The sequence below is a fragment of the Camelus bactrianus genome, chromosome 14 (genome assembly GCF_048773025.1).
Source record: "Camelus bactrianus isolate YW-2024 breed Bactrian camel chromosome 14, ASM4877302v1, whole genome shotgun sequence".
In the NCBI taxonomy this organism is placed as follows: Eukaryota; Metazoa; Chordata; class Mammalia; order Artiodactyla; family Camelidae; genus Camelus; species Camelus bactrianus.
Genome location: NC_133552.1, coordinates 68,267,714 through 68,289,666, shown reverse-complemented (window position 1 = coordinate 68,289,666; position 21,953 = coordinate 68,267,714). Strand labels below are relative to the sequence as shown.

General features: G+C 45.1%; 1 protein-coding gene across 1 annotated transcript in view; it reads right to left on the bottom strand.

Annotated features, from left to right (window-relative positions):
- Positions 1-6,832: 6,832 nt before the first annotated feature.
- Positions 6,833-21,953, bottom strand: part of MYO16 (myosin XVI) — a 437,386-nt gene continuing 422,265 nt past the window's right edge. Inside the window, exon 35 of the mRNA XM_074378522.1 lies at positions 6,833-8,171. Coding sequence (XP_074234623.1) covers positions 7,944-8,171 — 228 coding nt within the window. The 3' untranslated portion in view covers positions 6,833-7,943. The remainder of the gene's footprint in view (positions 8,172-21,953) is intronic.

Below are 21,953 nucleotides of genomic sequence, written 5' to 3'. Positions count from 1 at the left end.
GACACCCCGGCACCTCACGCGCCGCTCTCACTGCGCCGCGCACTGGAGGGGCTCGCTGACGCCGTCAGCCCTGCCTCTCTGTGAGTTAGCCACGTGAGTTTTCCTTTTTGAGGTTTTAAATGTTTCCTCTATTTGTCTGAAGTGTAAACTGTCTGTGTCATTTCTTGTAGTGTTTCTCTTGTAATTTTAATAAAAGAACCCAAACTTGGTCACCGGAAGCACTCCAAACCCCCTCCTGTGCTGTGTTGGCACCAGGACCTCCCTGGGTTCTGCTGCCACAGCAGGGCCCGGGCTCGCCTCCGGGTTCCTCTGTCCCAGAGGTGACATTTGCCCTTCAGAAGCCTGTGTGTGCTCAGGGCGCTCACTGCTCATAGGGTTTGTTCCTTCTAAGTGCTTCCAGTGGATAGAGCTGGGATTTTTTTTTTTCAATGTTTTATTCTGAAAACGAAATCAAATCTGAAAGCGCAGAGTTCTTCCTCACATGTCTTCATTCCAAGTCTACATGCACCCTTCTTTTCCCACCTTTGCCAGCAACTGTAACATGTTAACTTATTTGCCGGACCTACCGTAAAACTAAGCAGGTTAGCATTACCTTCGTGATACCAAGTTATCAGCAGAGTTACTAAGTCAAGTTCAAGGTGTCTTTGAAGTTCTTTTTGTCTTTGGACTCTGTTCTAGTAAAGATATAGTTAAGATACTTGTTCAAAAGTTACCTAATTTAACTCTTTAATAAATGTGATGAGATTATTATATTGATATGCTTCTTGGTTCATTTGTATCTGTATTTAATTTTAAGATTTTTTTATTATTTGGATTAAATTTACTTTTTAATATGTAAAACACTTGGATGGGCCAAATTTATGTAAAAAGATGCTTAAAGATTTCTTATCCCCAGTGCTATCTCTTTGAGCTCATTTCCACCAATCTCCTATACAGATCTTCCTTGACGTCCAAAGATGGGGTTACGTCCCAAGAAACCAACCTATTGTTAGGTTGAAAATAGTGTGAAAATGCTTTTAAAACACCTAATCTCCTGAGCATCACAGCTTAGCTTAGCCTGCGTTAAACGTGCTCAGAACGCTTCCGTTAGCTGAGAGCTGGGCAAAATCATCCAACACAAAACCTGTTTTATAAAAAAAGGGTTGACTAGCTCAGGCACCTCATCGACATCCGTACTGAAAGTGAACCAGAACGGCTGCTGGGTGCGGAGCTGTCAGTGTGGAAGCGGCGGCTCCCTGCTGCCGCCCAGCTTCACGAGAGGGGACCCGTCACACCACGTGAAAACGAACTCCAGACAGAGGCTGCGTTTTTTTCACCTGCCTTACTGCTAATTTCCCTGTGTCTGGCTGCGCCATAGGCACGGTCCCGAATGCAGGTGAAAACCACTGGGCACAGCCCACAGCCACCGTGTCCCTCACTCCACCATGCTTGTCCGTGACGGCAGCCGGTTGCCCCCGAAGCCACAGCCCTGCCTTCAGTGGGCACTTTATTTGCCACAGCTCTGGGCGTTAAGTGTGTCCTTCACCAGCGGATACGCAGACTACCGGTGTCTCATTCTTTAGTGCCAGCGGCATCTCTGCTGCCTTCAAGTCTAATAGGTCAGGTAAGTCATTGCAGATTCTTCTCTGAGAGCCTGGTGTCCGCAGATACGTCCAGTACCAGTGACCGTGCTGGGGAGGGTTCCGGGGAAGGAACGCCGACTCTGGCTAGTGTCTCCCAGATTTTTCACAAGGATATTAAAAGGCTTCCAGAATCTGAATTTTTGCTGAATTTGACAAAGTTACAAAGATGCCTCCAGAATCAGAGTTGTTGAGTCACACTTTACCTGCCAAGCTGGAAAGCTGTCCCCTAAATTACTTACAACTTACTTATTTCAACAGAGCGCCGCTCGCCCCGGAGACTGTGCTCTGGGCACCATTTCCTCACCTTGCTGAAGTCACGGTCATTCGTTTCTCCGCTACTTCGTGGCCCTTGATTGTGCTGAAGCAGTTAGGTGTTCTGCTGAATTTGTTTGTGCTGCCCTCTTAGGGAAGGGCTGAAATGTGCAGGTGTGACGTCCATTTGAGATCATTTTCCTGGGGGGGGGGGAGGGTTGCCGGGAGGGCTGAATGAATGACCAGGCAATGTTCCTTCTTGACTAGTCCCTGTGGCCCAGGATCTCTGATACCCGGGCACTGTCTCCTTCTCTGAACGAGCCCTTATGTGTCCTAATTCCAACAATTCTGCGTGGCTGATGATGGAAAAGAGAGGTGTCATGGGTTGATGTGTTTGGCTTCTCTTGCTGGAGTGTCCCGTTCATTAAGCCCCTTGCAGTTGGCCCTGATCCCTGTGTGTGTCCATGAAGAACTGTGGCACCAGCTCCCACTGTGGGCGTGGGGCTCCCCTGTGTCCACATGAGGCTGTGGCTTCCTTTCGTAATTCTGTTGTCACTCTGCTTTACGTTTCTGGCATTTCTCACATTTTCTGGTCTACCAGAAGTCCTGCATGCTGATTTAAATATTAAGTAATATTTTATATTATTTTTAAGGATTTGGCATGGGATCAGAAGGACATGACAAATGCTACAGTCTGGTAACCTTGGAAACACCTGCACTGGCTTTCATTCATTCATTGATGCATTGTTTCATTTATTCACCCGCCAGGGGAGGCTGCTGCTCTCAGTGTGCCAAGGACTGAGCAACACCAAGAGTCTGGGAATGACAACAGCTCTCCAAATGCAGAACTTTCTTTCCCCTACGATGCGCATGTACTGTGCAACCTATTTATATAAAAATATGGAAAATGCTACTTTTGTAGCATTGATTATTTTGAAGGAGAGGATAAATTAGGAGTTTGGGATTAGCAGATACAAACTATACAAAATAGATAAACAACAAGGTCTTACCGTGTAGCACAGGGAACTATACACATAGTTGGTGATAACCTAGAATGGAAAAGAATGTGTATATATATATATATACCTGAATCACTGTGCTGTATACCAGAATCTGACATAACATGGTAAATCAACTGTACTTCTTTGGTAACAACAAAAAAGATGATTTTATTCAACAATAACGTTGGTAAACCACAATGGGGACTCTGCCAGGCAGACTGGCTCTGCTTGTTATCATTCAAGACCTCGTTTGATGGATTTCAGTTTAACAGAGCCCCCAAAGTGGGTTCAATAAGAAAATCACCCTTCAGAAGGTGACAGACTTTATCCACTTTTCAACCAATTGTTTTAGATCATGGACCTCCATCCTCTTTGTTTGCTGAAATCTTAAAAGATCAAAACCTCAAATTGAATTTAGTTTTATTCCATTTTTTTTCAGAGCTTTGATCCCCCCCCCCTTGGAATGTATCAATACTTTCATTCTCTTTCATTTTCTGTAGACTTTGGAGACTGAGTGGTGGCATCAGGGAATCGTCCCCTGGGCGAGCTCTGGAGACTTCCTTTGAAGCCACACGTGCTCCCCGGGCTGTGGGGGAGGCAGGCCAGCAGATACGCCAGGACGTCTGTCGATGACGAATTCAAAGGAAGGAGAAGACACACTTGATGCATTCCTATTATAAAACAACAATTGAAATAACTGCATAGATTTATTCACCTTTAATATTTTCTTATGAGATGACACCGAGATTTTCTTCTGCCATTGTAATGACCTTGTCCGCTACATAAAATCCAGATTATATTGTGCTGTCAAATCACAAAAAAAGTGGTATTTGAGGTATAAATAGATTTTTTAAAAATCTGAAAAGTGATCTGAGAAATCAGAACAGGTGCTGGAGATGTATTATAGGCAGCTAATAAGACTTACCCTTTGAAAAAGTCATTTTTAAAGTTTTACAAAGCATCCTGGATTTTAGAGAAACTTACTGAAACCACAATAATGGGAACATCCCAGGGGTCTGCAGTACTTAGGTAAAGAGAAAAACTACAAAGGTGATTCTTCCAGGCTCTAACTCAGCATGCTACAACCCCTTGCTATGTGGGTAACTTTGTAACTCACACGGGTAGAACACTGTAGAATCTGTTTGATAAAGTCATTGCTTATGAATAAGATGTAAAGGAAATAGAATGGGGGTGAAGAATGTATTTTTAGTTTTCTGAAAGCAGTGTTACTGTTCTGGGAAACCATGAACATTGTAGAGAATTTACCATTGCACAATAAAATATAATTGCTCTCATCTCCATTGCATGGATTTTTATGTGCAGCTAAAAACAATTTGAAAAATGTGATGAAATTACACCAAACTTTTCCTTGGAACACCGTTGGGTTTTTGTTTTTATTTTCGCAGCTTTGAAAATTTTTTTGTTGAAAATTTCCCAATGAGAATTAAAAATAAAAATTTTTAACTTCTAACTAAAGATATACATTTAAAAGGTGGAAAAAGTTAGCAGTGCAGAGCAATAGCCAGTGGGTGAAACGTTTCCACTGTGGAGTGCCCTTGTGTAACAGCCTCCTGTCCTTTGCTGTGGCAGAAGCTCAGGTGGATGTCTGGCTGCAAGTGGGTAGGAAGAGAATTTTCCCAGAAATGTGTCCACGCTTCTAGACTATGGAATTCACAATGTATTCCTTGTCCCAGTTGTGTAACGTTCACATGCGGCGTTCATTTCCAAAGCTAAGATTTTAACTTTTTGTTGCTTTCATTGGGTAGCAGAATTCTACTAAATTATTTACCACTATTTGAGAATACCGAGGACATATTTTTCCACTGTAGAAAATACCTTTTAAATCATTTTAACCCACCCTAAACATTTTGATAGCAGTTTTTAGTGACCTCTCATAAAGTATTATTTTTAAAAACAGTAAGATTGGGCAGTTTTTGAACAGAGGATAATAATTCATACCAACTATGTTGCTAAACATAAGGTCTCAGGCCCAACAATCCATCATAATTCATACCTTATGGTCTGATAGCAATTAAAACACCATCATTAAATACACTGCAAACATACATAATTGTGGAAATCTTGCTTATGTGGAAAAGCATTCAGTGCTTTATTATCCAGAATAGTACCTTTGTTTATTATTTTGACAATGTTGTAATTGTTGAGGAACTTAAAGAATCATTCCGAGGGGACCTTTAATACCCACACAGATTTGGACTTTATCCCATATTATGACGACTGGTAATGCTGTTAATACCATCATGGCTGTGAATGCTCTGAGTCTCAGCTGACTTTCCTGTCCTGCAAGCGGAACAGGCCTGATCAGCCGGCTGTAAGGGAGTGAGGGCCACAGACTGAAACCCCTGTGCTGCGGAGTGCAGACCACAAAGCACAAAAGGCGGGACTTCTGAGTTTGGAAGCTGTGTTTCCGAAAGTCTTCCCGGGGTCGGCCTTTAGCTCTAGAAGATGAAGGACCCTGGATGAGACACAGGCACCACTAGACAGAGTAAATATTTACTTACACATGATGCTCACGCTGCCTGGAGTGGGTGACGGGCAGGTCCGGGTGGCCGCTGCCCGAGCCCCGGACTGCCGGAGCCGCACGTGCAGAGCAACCGGAACGGTCGCAGCAGGTGCTCGGCGCACGTTCGAACAAGTCCGCACAAGTCTCGTGCTTGAACTGTTCACTTTTCACTCTGGTGTAAATAAACACACTGTGTGTGTGTGTGCGCAGAGAAATCCAGCTCACGCTTTTAATTTAACAAAGGTCGTGAAGTGCCTCCAGTGTGAAGGCCTGGCCAAGGAAGAGGTGGCTCGCAGGAGGCTGGCATCACTGTTGCTCCGTGGCTGGGGTTAGGCAGCCGGACGTCAAGGGCAGAGGGAAGAAAGGCGGGGAGTGGGGCTGGATTGTTGTCAAGCTGGAGAGGGGCGGACACCTCCCTGAGATGGTCGGGTGACCTCAGCCATGTTACCACTTGACCATGTCTTCACGGTCTCTTAATGTCCTGCATTCTGATGCTTTGACATCTGGGCCTTGCTGATCCTGGGGCGACTGCCCCTCCCCAGGCCAGCCTGGTTCTAGAGGGAGAAAACCCCAACCATTCTAGGGCCACACCACAGCCACTCCCTTTATCTGCCTCTCCCTCTCCAGGCCACCGTCCCCCTGCCCCGGGCCAGCCACCAGACAACCAAGGCAGCCTCTGTACCCGAGAGCCAGCTGGAATGACACAGACCCGTCACTGCCACACACGCACACCCAGCCTCGCGTTCCTCCCCAGGAAACCACAAAACAAGCTTGCCGCCCCACCCCCACCCCCGCTTCCACTGCCTCCAGCCGCACCCGGGGGCCTCTCCACGTGGCATCCCCCCGCCCTGCCCCCGGTGCAGTGTGGGGTTTGTGAGTCTAATGAACTGTCTTTGCAGTAGAAGTCCTCTCCTGATTTACTGGCCTGTTATTATTCCTAAACTGACATATGCCTGCCTAGGAGTTACACGTGAATAACCACGAATATCTTCGTTTTACAGACTATAGTTACCAAAGGGGAGAGGGGGAGAGGGGTACATTAGGCATCTGGATGAACAGAAACACACTACTACGTATAAAATAGATAAACAACAAGGACCTACAAGGAACTATATTCTGGTGATAAGCTGTAATGGAAAAGAATCTGAAAAAAATACACATATATATGTGTGTGCATACATATAAGTGAATCGCTTCGCTGTACACCTGAAACTAACATCGTATACCAACTACATTTCCATAAAAAATAAAATTCAAAAAAAAATTTGTTTTAAAATAAACCATAATGCCTGAAGCTGGCAAGATGCTGTGAGAAGAACGTAGGAAGGGAGGCCGTGGAAATGAGACGTCCTCCTTGCCCTTACTTATCCAATCAGGAGACGGAAAAATTTGTGCAAAACAACACGACCAGCACATAAACACCAGCACAGAAGAACAGAGTTGTACCCTTTTATTGCCACAGTAACTTTTCAAAGGTGGGTATGAATACAAAGTTCCAAAGAGCAAGACGTGATGGTCTGATGCCAGTACTCAGAACTTCCTAGCAGTGGACAGAAGCCATGGATAAGCAAGACCTGTGCATCCAAGGAGGCAGAGGGTTTGGGGCGGCGAGCCATGCAGGGGAGCTCTGCAGGGACCAGGTCTTGTGGAGCAGCCCAGCCACTGCAGCCAGAGGCTCTCAGCGTGCTGCTCTGCACTAGGCAGACCTTTGAGTGGACACGATCCCTTCACGCCCCAGCTATGAATCTGAAGCCCTGTGAGTGAGTTGAAGTGAGTGCCTCACTTCCTGTAACCTCTGCCCAAGTCAGGAGATGAGATTTAAGTAAAGAGCTCCCAACCCACACGCCCAGAAATACAGGGCACGGGAAGGCACCACCTGCTGACCAGTGAATGAAACAGAAGACGTGGGATTGCAGCCAGGGGTTTGCACGGCTCCACAAGGCGAAGCAAAAACGATACTGTCTCAGCATTTTCAGGTACTTTACATTAAAAAATAAAATAAAATAAAAGGTATGTGGGGAAAAAAAGTTCTAGAAATGATGTTTTAAAATCTGTATTTTGAAGAAAGGGAGCACCACCAATTGGATAAAGATATAAAACACAGTAACAAACATGTAAATAACGATCAGGATCAGAATTGCAATAAAACACAAACACCTACAAAGAAAGAGAACCTATGTCCTGTAAGTGTGTCTCACGGTGACCGAAGCACAGTCGCGCGCGGTCGGACCGCGCAGACACGGCTGCGCAGTGTGCGTGGGCCCCTCCTGCCCTGGCGTCCTCTCCCTCCGCGGCCACCCTTGGCCCGGCCTTGCTCTCGCTCCCTGGGGGTCGCACGGCCCGGATCCGCGGGGCCTGAAAATCTGAGCGTATCCCGGGTGGGAAAGCGCACACGCACACACAAGCATGCACGCGCGCGCGCACACGCCCAGGGGGTCTCGTGCACTTAGCGGGCTGTCCTGCGCTTTGCGTGGAGACGTGCGGCCTGAGCGCGCGGATGCTCCCGACGCGGCCCCGCCCGCGAGCCCGGAGCACCGCGCCGCCTCACAGGGTGGTGTCCCAGAACTGGGAGGGCAGCCGGCTGCAGGAGGCCCCCTCGGGCTTCTTCAGAAGCGTGGGCTTCTTGCAGGGAGGCGGGGGCGGCGCCCTGGGCTCCGAGCGGCGCAGGATCTGCGGCCAGTCCTCCCGCTCCTCGCAGAGCCGCCGCCGCCAGTCCAGCAGCTCCTGCAGCGCCGCGCTCTCGTTCTCCGAGAGCCGCAGCTGGTGGATCACCTGCGGGAGGAGAGGGGGGAAGCGGTAGCACCAAACACTGCGGACGCGTGAGGAGAGCCACAGGGGCACCTGGACCCGGGGCGCCGGCCGGGGGCACACACACCCCGGCCCCGCTCGGAAGCCTCCCGGCTCTGCTGCCCCGGGAGCGGCGCGCCCAGGGCTCGGCGGCTGGCGGCAGAATTAAGACAATAAATGGAACTTGTGAAACAGTTAGCAGGGGGCCCTGGTTAGCATCTGATGTACACCCAGGGATACTAGAAGGAATGCAGTGTCTGTTTGCCCTCTCATTGTATACACTCTTACAGCATCACCCACTTGGTCATTTAATGTATCGCAACTGTAATTCCGTCTGTAATAGATGGTGCGTGGATTTCTGAAGCCTCACCCCATTCCAGGATCCACTCCTCTGCCTATGCACAGTTACTAGCCGACATCTTTTGAGGTCATGTGACTCCATTCTGACCACCATGCATTAACCCACGGGGTCCGCAGAGATGGGAACTTCAGGGGCCGTGGTAGCAGGGCATTACAACGTGCAACTGTATCGGCTGCTTCATCGGCTTCCTTGAGGTCCCTGGAGAGGCAGAGCTTGCCCACTGGGGGCGGCTGGGATCCTTCCAGACAAGCAGGCTACATGCTGTGGGTTCCCTCTACTGCCTGCAACCAGTAATCTGGAACCGCTGTGCATGGCAGAGACCGATTTTTCTGTCAATTCTATAGTGAGTATGCTGGTTGAAAAAAAAGAGATTCTGGACATCAGAATGGGCATACTGGGGAGGATTCAGAGGAAATGAGACAGCTCAGCCAGCTTTCAAAGCACCTGCTACTTTGTCCCAGCGTCACCTCCAGCCTCTCCATCAAGACAAAGGAGAATGAAACAAAGGCACCACTGGTTGGCTTAGGTGAGAACAGTTATCTGAAAACAACAAGAACCATCAGCGTTCCAGGACAGGTCTGAACCAACACCTTCCCTGGGTACCCGAGCCTACAGCTGACAGAATAAGATTCTTAAAGCCTAGCACCAAAGAGATGGGCAGGATGTTGAGACATGATGTTAAAACACAGAAGCCAGGAGGTCAAATGCATGTCTGTAGTGCAAAACTAGATTTCTGGAACTGGTTATTAGCAAAAGGGGGTCTCCCCAACTTGAATCTATTGATAACCACATTAAAAAAAGGAAAGCAAGACTGTGATTGCCCAATCCCTGAAGCAAGCTCCAGGCACTGATCAAAAGTGAGCTGCGCAAACACTACACCCCTTGAAAAGGGTGTTTTTCTCTAGTTTCCAGAGTTGCACCAGAATGACCTGGAAACCAGGCATTTTCCTGCTGGGAAGACTCTTGTGGAAGCTGGAAAGCCTCTACTGTCAGGGAAGTGAGCCAAGAAAGTAGGGGGGAGGGCGTGCATAAAATTAGTTATGGAATGAACACTTCAGTGCTAAATATGTGTCAGGTGCCTTCCTAAGCACCTTGCAAATGTGAACTCATGCAGTCCTCCCAAGCACTCTGGAAAGCACTGCAAGCCTTTTGCAGGTGAGGACATTAAGGCACAAAAAGGTTAAGTAATTTGCCCAAAGTCACATGGAAAATGGTGGAACCAGGCAGTCTGAATGCAGAGTCTGTCTTCCTAACTCTTGTCCCACAAGGCTTATTATTTACGTAAAGAATTGATGTCGAGGATCTGAAAGACCAGGGTCCCTACACCGTCTCCCTCTTTCCTTCTTTTTCTAATTGGGATTTGAGTGAAATATGTGTTTCTTTCACTCATGTATTCTAGTTCCTCTATCTTCTCCACTAGTGGATGCTGTGTTGATTACATTTAGCATCAGTTTGATTTACCCTGTAAATCAGATTGAATATTGAATATTTGTATGTATGTTCCCTGGCACACAGTCAGCGTATAACAGCAACCTCTGAAAAACACTGTCCTTGGATTTACTCTTATGGGAGGATATTTAATGGATGGAAGTGTATCCCTCTCAGTTGTTTATTTTCCCAACATTTCATAGAGATCTCATCTTTCTGAAGTAACACAACTTCACATCGATCTATTTAGAAACAAAAGAAGGACCCTCTACATTGGATGTTTAGGTCACGGCAGGTTACTGCTCCCATTGTAAAAGTGCAAAAAAGGGGATAAATTACAAAAATCATATTTTTGAAACACTGGAAAACTCTGGTAAACTGTGAATTAGAAAAACTAACATTCTGGATGGGGAGAATCTTTCCCAGCAAATGGATAACTGGATAATTACCAGCTACTTTTTTGGTCTTCTGGGGACATGTGGAGTCCTTCTGTAGGTCTCGAGAACCCTTTTTAAAAGAAAGAAAATCCATACGATATTTTGCAGTTGAATGAGACTAGATGCACCATTTGAAAACTTGAGCCCCCCAGATGCACGGTCATTTTCCCCAAGAGACATTTGTTGAGATCTTCAACTGTATGAGTGAGTGGGGCCCTGAGCCAAAAGCTTATAAAAAGCAGAGTGATATCTCCTAGACGTGCTTCAGAAGCAAAAAATATGACAGGAGAGGTGGTAGCCTTAAGTATCCGACAAGCCTCATCTTCAAGACTTGCAGATTTTGAAACTGAGTGGGGCACACAGCAGGACAGCTGGGCCAGGGGCTCTGAAACGCACAGCTGGAGCTACAATAATGTTTCAGTGCTGATGAGCGCACACTGTCAGGGTCTCAGTCCGCTCACGGGAGGGCGCGGCCGGAGGATTAGGGGACAACCAGAGGTAGGCTGGTTTTCCATCACAGCTCAATACTTGATTGGATTAAGGCGATCACCTCTTGCCTTTGCTTCCTGACGCAGGCTGGTGGAATCCTCTTAGGGAGAAGGCATCATCTGTGGTGTCTGTAGTCTGCTCACCCACGATGCCTACTGTGCAATCAGAAGTTACTATACATGTGAACAGACAAGGATATTTACCCAAAGCCAAAAGCAAAAACAGACTCACGGATGGTCCAGGTTTAGAGTTAGCAGAAACATACTTTAAAATTACCTATAATTAAATGCTTAAGAGAATAGAGAAAAAGATGAATAAATAAAAGAAACAGCAGAATAGACATACACATAAAAGGAGCAGAAATGTAACAAAGTGGCAAAGCAACATTCAAAGCAATAAGTTTCCAGAACCCGGGGTGGACAAATTTAAGAAGTTCAGTAAACTGCACACAAGATAAATCCACACACTGCCAGCAACAATAAGGACAATTTGTAACCGATAAGACACTGTGTTAAAAATGCCCAAGGTCAAAGACAAAGAAAAAAGTTTTACAAATCTAGAGGGAAAAAAAACCAATTACCCTCAAAGGAGCAATCATGAGAGTGAATGCTGACTTCTAAACAGAAACACTGGAAGCCAGAAAGCCACAAATTGCAGGTTAAAGCACTGAAAGACAGTAGTTCAACCTAGGATTCTATACTCAATCAAGACATCTTGCAAAAATGAAAGAAAGATGAAAACAATTTTTTGGACAAATGAGAAGGAGGAAATTTGCTATCACAAGTCTTGCCTTTTTTTTTTTTTTTTTTTTAAGGTGAAGAAAATGATCCCAGGTGAAAAATGGAAATTTAAGAGAGAATTAAGGACACGGGAATTCAGTCCATGGGTAAATATAAATGATATGCTTGCAGTGTCTTACAGACTTTACATCGTATGTAGAATGGCATGCCAACAGCAACTACAAGAGCCAGGAGGGGGATGTGGAGCTTAGAGGGTCGAAGGTGCCAGCGGTATTAGGGAAATGACCAGAATAATGTAATTTATTAAGATGAAATAAATCAAGGAGCCACGCCTTATTCTCCAGCAAAAGTACAAAAAGAATAGTGCGAGGAGGTATAATTAACAAATTAATATGAAATAACAAATAATTAATCTAAAAGAAAGCAAGTAGAGTGCAAATATATATACATATAAAGATGGAGGCCAGTTCCTAACAAAACAGAGTAAAGCGTGAAAACAGAATCCCAGTCTCCACCCAGCAGCTGGAGGTGCTTTTCCACGACCTGATGGCTTGTGCTGTATTTATGCTGCTGCTGGTGGGAACAGACCCTCTGTCCTCGCATCAGGCACAGAATCTATCCATTCTGTATTTCTTCTCCATCCTAAACTCTTTTCAGCAGCTTTTCATAATGGTCAAAAATATATACTAAGTGTGACCCTCTGCTAAGACCTTCATAACAGGGACGATTTGGAGAGTGAGTCACACCACAGAAGCAGCCCATCTGCTGAGAGTGACTTTCAGCGGCTGCTGATCTGAATTAGGCTTGTGGGGAGGGATTTTGACATAAAATGTCCCAAATCCCCTGAGTCATTGCTTCCCTGGGGAAACAAAAAAAAGCTCTCTAGCCTTTCAAAGCTTCTCTGCATTGACTAAAAATATCTGAATTCCCCAGCACATTATAAAAGGTGAAACTTAGACACACAAACCATTAGAAGGCATTTTCTTAATGAGGATATCGATGTCTTGAATAATGTAGTGGAGACAGAAGCCCACCCTCTTTGAATCAACCACCAAGAGCTTTCTATGCTTCTGTGATAAGCAAAGATTTGACTGGTGTTTGCGATAATCAACCAATGCTCAGAATAAACCTTCTCACTGAGAGATCCCATGACTGTATCTTGTATTATGGAGATTAACAGGCACTGAGTAAAATCTAAGAGGTATATAAAAATAGTTGCCAGAGTGGCATAAATGAGATGCTGAAATATCAACAGTATTGGTCTTTGTTAAAAGAATAAAAAACACAATGAATCTTCACAGGTTGTCCTAAGTGAAGGCTGAAGTTCTGTGTAAGGACATATGCTCGGCCACCCCTTTTGACACAGTGAAGGTCAGAGGGCGTTTGAGAACTATGATCTGTGAGACAACGTGGAAAAGATCAGAAGACAGGGACCGTGTGCCCTGACTAATGACGCTTGATCTGCTTCATTTAGATTTATTAAATTTACCAGGTTATGAGGCACACAAGTCACATTTTTCAAAGACACTGTAAGAGCTTTAATATTTGAGAACAGCAAACACATGCAACTCTGCATGTTTCCTAAGTGGTGGTCAAGTAACCTACGAGGCAGAGGAAGTATTTGCGATATTATCCAGCAGCAGAGAAAACATCAAAATCAGTGTTTGGTCATTCTTTGTATTTCACGTCCCATTGGTGGTAACAGAAACCGTTACAACGTCCCTTGCCATCATTTGCTATTTCCCAATAAATTGAATATGATCATTTATTTATTTGTTTTATTAAAATATTTCAATTATTTAATTATTTTATTACTGGCAGGGGGCAGGTAGTTAGGTTTTCTTTCTTTTTAGAGGAGGTACTGGGGATTGAACCCAGGACCCTGTGCATGCTAAGCATGAAAAATTTGGTTTGGGTATTGAAAGGGAACCATTCCTTTTCAGAAAGAGGAGATATGACTGTGGGGTCGGGGTGCCCCTGGCAGTGTGGCCTGGAGTTAGCCGGCTTCTCCCTGGACCTCATTTATCCTGGTTTGTTTGAAGGGTGAAAGGAGCCATACAGGTGTCTTCAGTCTGGTTTTCCATTGCTGCCAAAGATGTATCTCTGCCCCACGTTATCCCTCCAGACAGCTGGTCCCTTACCTAGTTTTTCTTCTGGCATGTTCTATATAATCGTGTTTGCACACAAAATCATTATCTTTCAGAACCAGAGGGCAGCACTCCCGCTGGGAAGTAAGACAGGACCCGGACCGCGGGGCTCTATGCGGCAGCGCCATGGAAGTGACAAGTGTCCTGCTTCTAAACGAACTGGTGGACGTGCCAGCCATGCAAGTGTCTTGACATGAGTGGGTCAACAAGAAGGAGTCTTTTTAAGCTTTTTTTCCTTTTTTTTTTTTTTTTTGTATCATTTACCTGGAGAAGGGGGCTCTGTAGAGGAAGGTCTGGAGAGACTTCAAAGAGGTGGTAACTTTGCTCTGAATTTTGAAAGATGAGATGGGCCCCAGCTGGCAAGAGGGGTGGAAAAGGCCGGGAGGCATTTCCACGGGGCTTGATGGGGACAAGTGCCGGTAATGACACTGAGCTTCCGTCTCTAACAGGGACTGGCAGACCCACGAGGGCTCTGATTCTGGTTTGAGTCTGGGTGGGATGTGGACAAACCACGTCTCTCCAGTCAGGGTGCCTGGATGGAAATCCTGAATTTGCCACCTAATGGATGTGTGACCTTGACCAAGCCCATCAGCCTCCTCACCTGTGAAGTGGGTTCACAGTCATCGTCAACCTCAGAAGGACGGGGGTGGGGGTTACATGGATGCCACGTGTGAGCTGCCTTTAAGTGCCTTAAAAATGTAGGGAGCATTCTATAAATGTGGGCTCTTATGATTTTGTCAATTGTTAACTCTTTGACTTGAGAAAACCCTCAAACATACTGACTTATGATTATCTTGATGACTCAATCAGATAATGTTAAATCAAAGTAGTTTGCACTATTTGTGGCCCTATGTAAATATAACATGTTCTTTTCTTTCCTTATTAACAAGATCTCAAAATACTGGATTTACAACATAACTATGATTTAAAATAAAGAAAATTATGCAAGAAGAAAATGACAAAAGGTCTAGATGTCTTTTAGATTTTGGAGTAAGAGAAAAAGCACTAAAAATCAGATATTAGTGAGTAATTTCAACAACTGTTACCTGTTTCTGAAATTGAGATTTGTAAATGTTTTTCCAGGGGTCCTCAATTTCTTGGGACAATCTAAAAATTTTTTGCATTTTTTATTTTTATGATACTTTAAAAAAACTGGTGTAACTGTGCTTTGGGCCACTTGAATGCCTGCTTTTTAAGCTAGTGCTCAGTAAGATTTCATTTTCTGACATTGTATTTTATTTACAAGCAGACTGACACAGGTAGTATTATTTATATCGTTGCAGGCTAATGAGGAGAGAGTAAATGGATTTAACATTCAGATAAGGTGTTTTCCTCCAAGAAAATGCTAAGTGATTTGACATTGTAAGGTAGGTTGCCTAGCCGTTCAAATAGAAGAGATGGAGACGTGGGTCAACCAAAGGCACACGATGGTAGGTCTGCACTAAGGTGCAGGGATCAGAGTCAGAGCCAGGTTAGTATTTTCAACAGCAATTTCATTTCATCTAAACAAAATCATACTTCAAATAAATGTAAATTTCAGCTTTTCTGGCTTTTGTAGGTTTTTGTTTCACTGAATCTGCTTTGATTTCATAGCTATACTGAAAGCTAAAAGAATAAAGAGATTTTATGTAATGATGTGGATGCAGGTTTCATTAACATTATAGTAAAATCATTTAAGAACTGTTAAGAGTCAGGGATAACTTTTATATGATTTAAAAAGGGTCACAGACACAATGCAACTGGGGAGAGTGCTGGTCTGTGTGGCTGAGACGCCCCGTGGGCAAGATTCGTTTTTGTATGGTGAGACGCTGGGTGTCTTTTGGAGACCAAAACTAGTGAATTAATCTCTGCCCAGCACAAGGCGTCCGGTACACTTACTCAGAGGGTCTGAGCCGAGTGAGCGTATGAATGTTTGGATGCATGTTTGAGAACAGGGACAAATGTCACTACAGTGTATTAGACTTGTGGTGTCACTGTTTTGGAAACTTAGGGGCAATCAGGCACCTCACCCCATCGAGGCCAGGGAAGTGTGAGTGAAAATACTGCAACCATAGCAGTAAGCAAAGAATGCTGAAACCAAGTCATCAGCGGCCACCGCCACCCCCCAGTGAGGACGGGCCTGCAGCCACTCACAGTGGTGCACCCTGAGCGGACTCAGAATAAGAAAGGACAGGATTCTGGCCCTAGATAGCTGGGTGCTGGTCAAAGGAATGAATTCAGTGAGCCCAAATGTTTGCTCCCTCCCGTACATAGAAAAGCACTAAATTCTTTAATTTGTGATGCCTGGTTTTCTTTAGATAACAAGCAATATTTTATTGTTCCAACTCCCTGGTCTTTGTTGTAAAGCTCCTAGATGTCCTAGCTCCTCCCCTACCTCTTGGGAGCAGTCCCTCAGAGCCATCTGAGAGGCTGCCAGCCGGGCTAGAGTCCTCCTGCCAGATAAAACGTAACTCTGAACTTTTAGGCTGCGTGCTTATCTCAGTCAACAGAAGGGAGCCTTGCCAGATTGACTGTGGACAGACCCCCACCCTTGAGAGGTAGTTCCCATCTCCCAGATTCAGAGAAGACCCTTTCCAACACTGTAAAGCCCTGGCAACTTGTTAAAAACGCTCTCTGGCTCTGAAACCCCAGAGCGTGTGAGGGGTCCCGGACTCAAGCGTGGCTCTGAATTCAGACATGCCTAGATGGGTTTGAGTGGCTGGTGAGTGGGGTCCGTGAAGGGAGTGGGACAGTCACCCTAGACGTCAGGGTGGCCCAAGACCACAATGCCTTGGCCAATCAAATAAGCGTCTCCTATGCCATGGTCTCAACGTTCGTGTCTGCAAATTCACACATTGGGATCCTATGCCCCAAGTGATGGCATTTGGAATAAGGCCTTTGGGGTAATTAGGCCATGAGGGCGGAGCCCTCACAAATGGGATCAGTGCCCTTCCGCCGTGGAAGGACGCAGTGAGAGGTCTGTGACCTGGGAAACAGGCCCCACCCAACCATGCCAGCTCCCCGACCTCAGACTTCCAGCCTCCAAGACTGGGAGAAATAGATTTCTGTGGTTTATAAGCCACCTAGTCTGTGGCATTTTGTGATAGCACCCCAAATGGCCTAAGACACCTTATACCCAGAATTATTATTTCTGGACAGCATGGGGGAAAATGGTGCTATTCAATGACAGGTGTAAAACTCGGGCTTCTAGAAAAGGGCACAAGCTATCTGTCAGCTTAAATGTCTTTGACAACAAATTGGTGGAAGATCTAATAACACACTTGGAGATTATTCTGATTTTCATTTTATAGTTGACATTTGAAAGAGACCTGGAAGCTGCAGAGCTCAGGGTCCACTTGGATCCAGGATTTGCTGGGAGCTGGGACAGCAGTCTGACCCTTCCACAAGCACTGGGGGTCGGGCAGCATCACCCAAGGCACTCCCCGACGTGGGCTGCACTTAGGGGAGGTCAGCCTTCTTAATTTACCCCCTCCAGTCAGTTTAGACCACCTGAAATGCAGCCTGGGTTGCACCCATAGCCCCACCTTCTCTTTTCTGCCTTTAAGGAAGGACTGTAGAAGGGAGACGCGAAGCTATGTACCTTCAACATATAAATATGCCTCTGAACAGCCTATTTCGAGCTCCCAGAACATGAGGACAGCTGCAGCAGTGACCACAGTCCACATTCACTTTCCTGTGGGCTGCGGTCCTCATCCATGAACAAAATCCCTCCCTTTCTGCAGACTTTTAACAAGAAGATTCCTTCTTTGAAACTAATCTTTAGAAAACAGTGCTACTTAAGACGCTGGTGATCACAGCCTGGACAACTCAGGACGGGGGTTAAAAGTAGGGTTTTTTCCTGTTATTGAGAAAATCTGGCTGATCTGATATCTAAAAGTTCAAGACAAGAATACAGTCTCCATCTCCCGCTCCCCACCCCCATCCTGCCCTGCACTCCAGATTTGTCACCTGTTTTGTGTCTTCTGATGTCCAGGAGGTGTCAGTTAGCTATGAAGGTAGAGTCTGATTGATCAAGTGATGTGAGGACCAACTTCATGCGACTTCTGTGTCCTGCCGTGGGGCGTTGCTAATCCCTTCACTTACTCTAGGGGTTAAACCCCACTAAACCTCTCACGACCCAGGGGGAAGCACAGCAGGATGCAGAGGCTTAAATGAGCTTTATCGCTTACACATCTGTTTACTCATTTTCAGCGGTTTCTTATTGCGTCATTATTACAGTCCTATGACGTGAACTAACTGAAAAGTGAGCTATAAATTGTCTTACTTCCTGTGGGTGTGCATTTCTATGAATAATAGTAATAAAGGTAAATTAATAATTTGCTGCTGATTTTTACCTTAAGTCTTTCTCTCCTAGGATAAAAATAACCTGTGTTAAATAATTCATATGTAAAATCATGTTGCTGTTCATTTGTCACAGAATTGATTTTTCTATTGACTATTCACCCAAAGGTGAAAAGAGGCATTAACTGACATTTATGGAAATTAAAAGAAGGAAGTGTCTCAGCTGAGTGAATAGTGAATATTAGTGTTTCAGATGCAAACCCCATTTGCACTCCTGCTAACAAGATATTGGAGGACAAAACATTAAAAAAAAGAAATTTGAGCATCAGTTTGTAAAACCATAGTTTACCTAAACAGATCCCAGCGACAAAGCTTAAAATGAAATGCGATTCAAAAAGTCTTTGACTAAAGGGACGGAAATGTCCACACTTTAAAAAAAAAAAAAATCAAGAAAATGATTGGAAAGTGAAAACAGCAGTTTTGGTTTAGGCAGGAAAGAGCTGCTCCTTCCGAGGTGAGAAGCAGCCATTCACACTGCAGCCCAGGGAAGTTCATTCCTGCTACTCTGTCTCCTCTGTTGCCGAAGGGTTAAAAAAAAAAGGGAAAATATCCCTTCGAAGGAGCAAGTTCTCCTGGAAACAGGAGCAACTGGATCTGGGCAACAGGCAGCGAGGGAGGGAGACAGGATTTAAATGTTTTACCTTATCTGCACACATTGATGTCTTTAAAAAATAAATAAATAATACTACTTTTATAGTAACTAATATTATACTTTACTTTTATAATAAATAATATTATATTGGAACACAATTAATGTAACTTAAGTGAACATTAATTTGAATTTTGCAGCTGATTGTAAATTCATAGCCAAGAATAAAGACTCTGATAAGTGAATGCATGTTTCTTCTTATGATGGAAAGTTATAAAACAGAAGTTCATGATTATACATCATGCAGTATAATTCATTTGTGACACCTTAGGATGTGGATTTTATATGAGCTCTGGTCTCTTACCTCAATTCATTCAGAAAACATGGCGGCATCAGTATAAGTGACTAGCAGATTGCAGCAAAAACTGGTAACACACGTGCAGAATATGTCTGTAGTGATGGCGTAGTCATGGGTTCAAATGTGGAAAAACACACATCGATTATATTGGGAACACAGAGAGTCAGAGATTACAATTCCTTTAAAATTATTTTTCTGGGAATTATGTGGGAGGCTCACTGCAAATGCCAGGAGGTATTATTAGGGACAAATAATCTACTAGATTTTTCTCTCTCCAAAGAATAAATCTGTTTATGTAATTCGCTTGCTCACAAATCCTCAGTGCCGCCTCGCCCCAGCCTAAGAGCCAGCACAGGAAGTCCCGTGTTCTCTGACCACACCGATTATCCCAGCTTCATCAGCATGCGTTCTCACCTCGTCTCTGTCGGTTCACTCAGATGCACCCAGACACTCTGTAAGTCCACCTGTCTTCTCCACAACAGTCCCAGTTTGGATGCCCCGTGTAGAAAGCTCGGAGGTCTCCCAAGCCCGTTTCAAACATCGTCTTCATGGTCCTGCTGTCTGTTCTGAAAGCGTTTTCACGTGCTGTTCTAGCAGACTCTCATAACCATGGGAAACGAGCCGGTTAAGGAGCCTTCGCCTCATTTCATAGATGCTGAAATGCATCCTCACAGCCCAAACTCACCTGGCTGATCAGCGGTAGAGTCCAGACACACATTCAAGGATGATGAGTTTAGTCAACCCTCTGAACTAACCTTGACTTTGGAGAAGTCTCCCTTATCTGCTAATCAATCTACACATGTGCTTTCAACGATCAGGAGAAAGAAAGTGCTGTGACGGGTTTCCCAGGGCTAGAATCATGCTTGAGGACCTGCTCCCTCAAGAGGCTTTCATTCAAACTGAGCACAAGACATAGAGAGTTAGATGACTCAGCATGCTTGTTATAACTGACTAGTAAATCATAGACGCAGTCACTGCTGTCGGAACAGAGGAGATGCGACTTATTTCAAGGCAACGTGGCCAAGAAATTCCTCTTGGGCTGTGGGCTTTGTTCTGGACTGAAAGGAGGGGTAGGACACAAAAAGAAAGGAGGCTCCTTGGGTGGAGTGGTGTGAGGAACGGCTTCCACACATTTGTTCACGTCTGCGTGTACAACTACCAAAAACACGAGAGGGGAAGGCACTGTGCCACGTACAGCTTGAGAGTCAGCCCTGAGCCAGCAAGAGAGATGTGAATTAGGGTGGTCCGGGTGTGAAAGGGAGAAAGGCAAGGGCCGCAACCGCGGCAGCTGAGTGCTCCACAGCCTCCAGAGGATGGAGGGTCTAAGTCCGGGGGCACGTATCTACTTTCCAAGGAGCCCGTGTGGTCCTTTGCACTGTTTCGTAGGGCACAGTTTATCTGTTAACTTATTAATTTCCCAAAATATTTTTTTTTCTGGAAACAACCACATTCTGTGTGTTATATATAGTATTAAATATAAGTAGAAATGAGGAAAACCATTTCATGAAACTGAATGCTAATAAAACTACTAGCCCTATCCAGGTAAATTTTAAAAATCAGCTGCAATTAGGAAAGGGGCCTAGTTTCGCAGCTGGGACTGACTGAACGAGGGGGAAGCACCCTCTCTGCCATCAACCTTGGTTCTTCCTCCAAAGCTTAGCTACCAGCCCGAGCCACCTGCATGAGGACTAGCGGTGAGAGAGGTGATTCTTTCTAATCATTAAATCCACAAGAAGGTCCTAAAAGGATTAGAATGTTTCTCCAAGGTGCCCAATTTACTCCCGGGGACTGATTTTGTCCCTGAGTAAAATTAAGTCTATTGATTTTGAGGAATTTCTCAACATCCAGTTCTTAAGAATTACAAGCTTTGGTTTTATATATTTATGATGTGTGGGGGGGCACCACTCATCGTTATTTTGCATTAAACCGTCTGATAAGCCACATTGCAATAATTCTATCATCAGAAGCCATGAACAGGCATGTTTTTTACTGTCTTAAGGAAAAAAGGTTGCTGAAGAATGGGGGCTGAGCTCAGTTAATTAAGCACTATAAATAACGCGCAGCAGCAACATGGGAGACACTAAGCCAAACACGGGATAAAGGCCATCAGTTACTGTTACGCAAGATGCCGTGACAGGCAGACCGCCAATGCCGGGGGGCTGACACAGAAGAAGTGTATTGCCCACGTCAAGGCTAAGGAGGTGCTTCTGATCAGCGGATGACCTTCCACGTTGGCGTGAGTGGACTTTGCATCTTCCGGGGTCTTAAGAGTCTCCCGTATCCAGCTTTTGGTTGGGAAAAGGCATGCAATACTGTAGGGAAGGGGAGGTTTGTGTGGTCAAGCTTGGGAGCGGCTCGCATCACCATGGCTCCCGTTCCAGTGGCTGGACCTCAGTCACGTGACCACCCCTAACCGCAAGGCTGCCAGGAAACGCGGTCCAGCAGGGGCTTCAGGAGAAAGGGATTTGGCGGGCTCCGTGGCTGCCATGGTGTGGCCCCTCGGGTCAATTACAGTGTCTTTAAGGCCCAGTCATGGCAAATCGGGTGGATACAAATGCTAGACAAGACCGGGGAAGGAAAACAGGAAGGATGGGGAAGAAAAAGATAAGATTTTGCCAAAGTAGGCAACGTGTGGGATCACAGCTCTTTGATCAAGGCTTCTTCCCCAAAATAGATAATAAAACATCACCTGCAAGTGTATAAAGTTAAATCCACTTGGGCTTCAAAATCTAGGCTTTTTATATCGTTGACTTCATGACACTTTTCCCAATATCATAGTTCATCTGTTTTAGAACCTATTTCTGACAGAGTCAGAAATATGAAATGACAGTTTCAAATAATAGCGTAATCATAGATATCAGAGAAGAATCAGGTCTT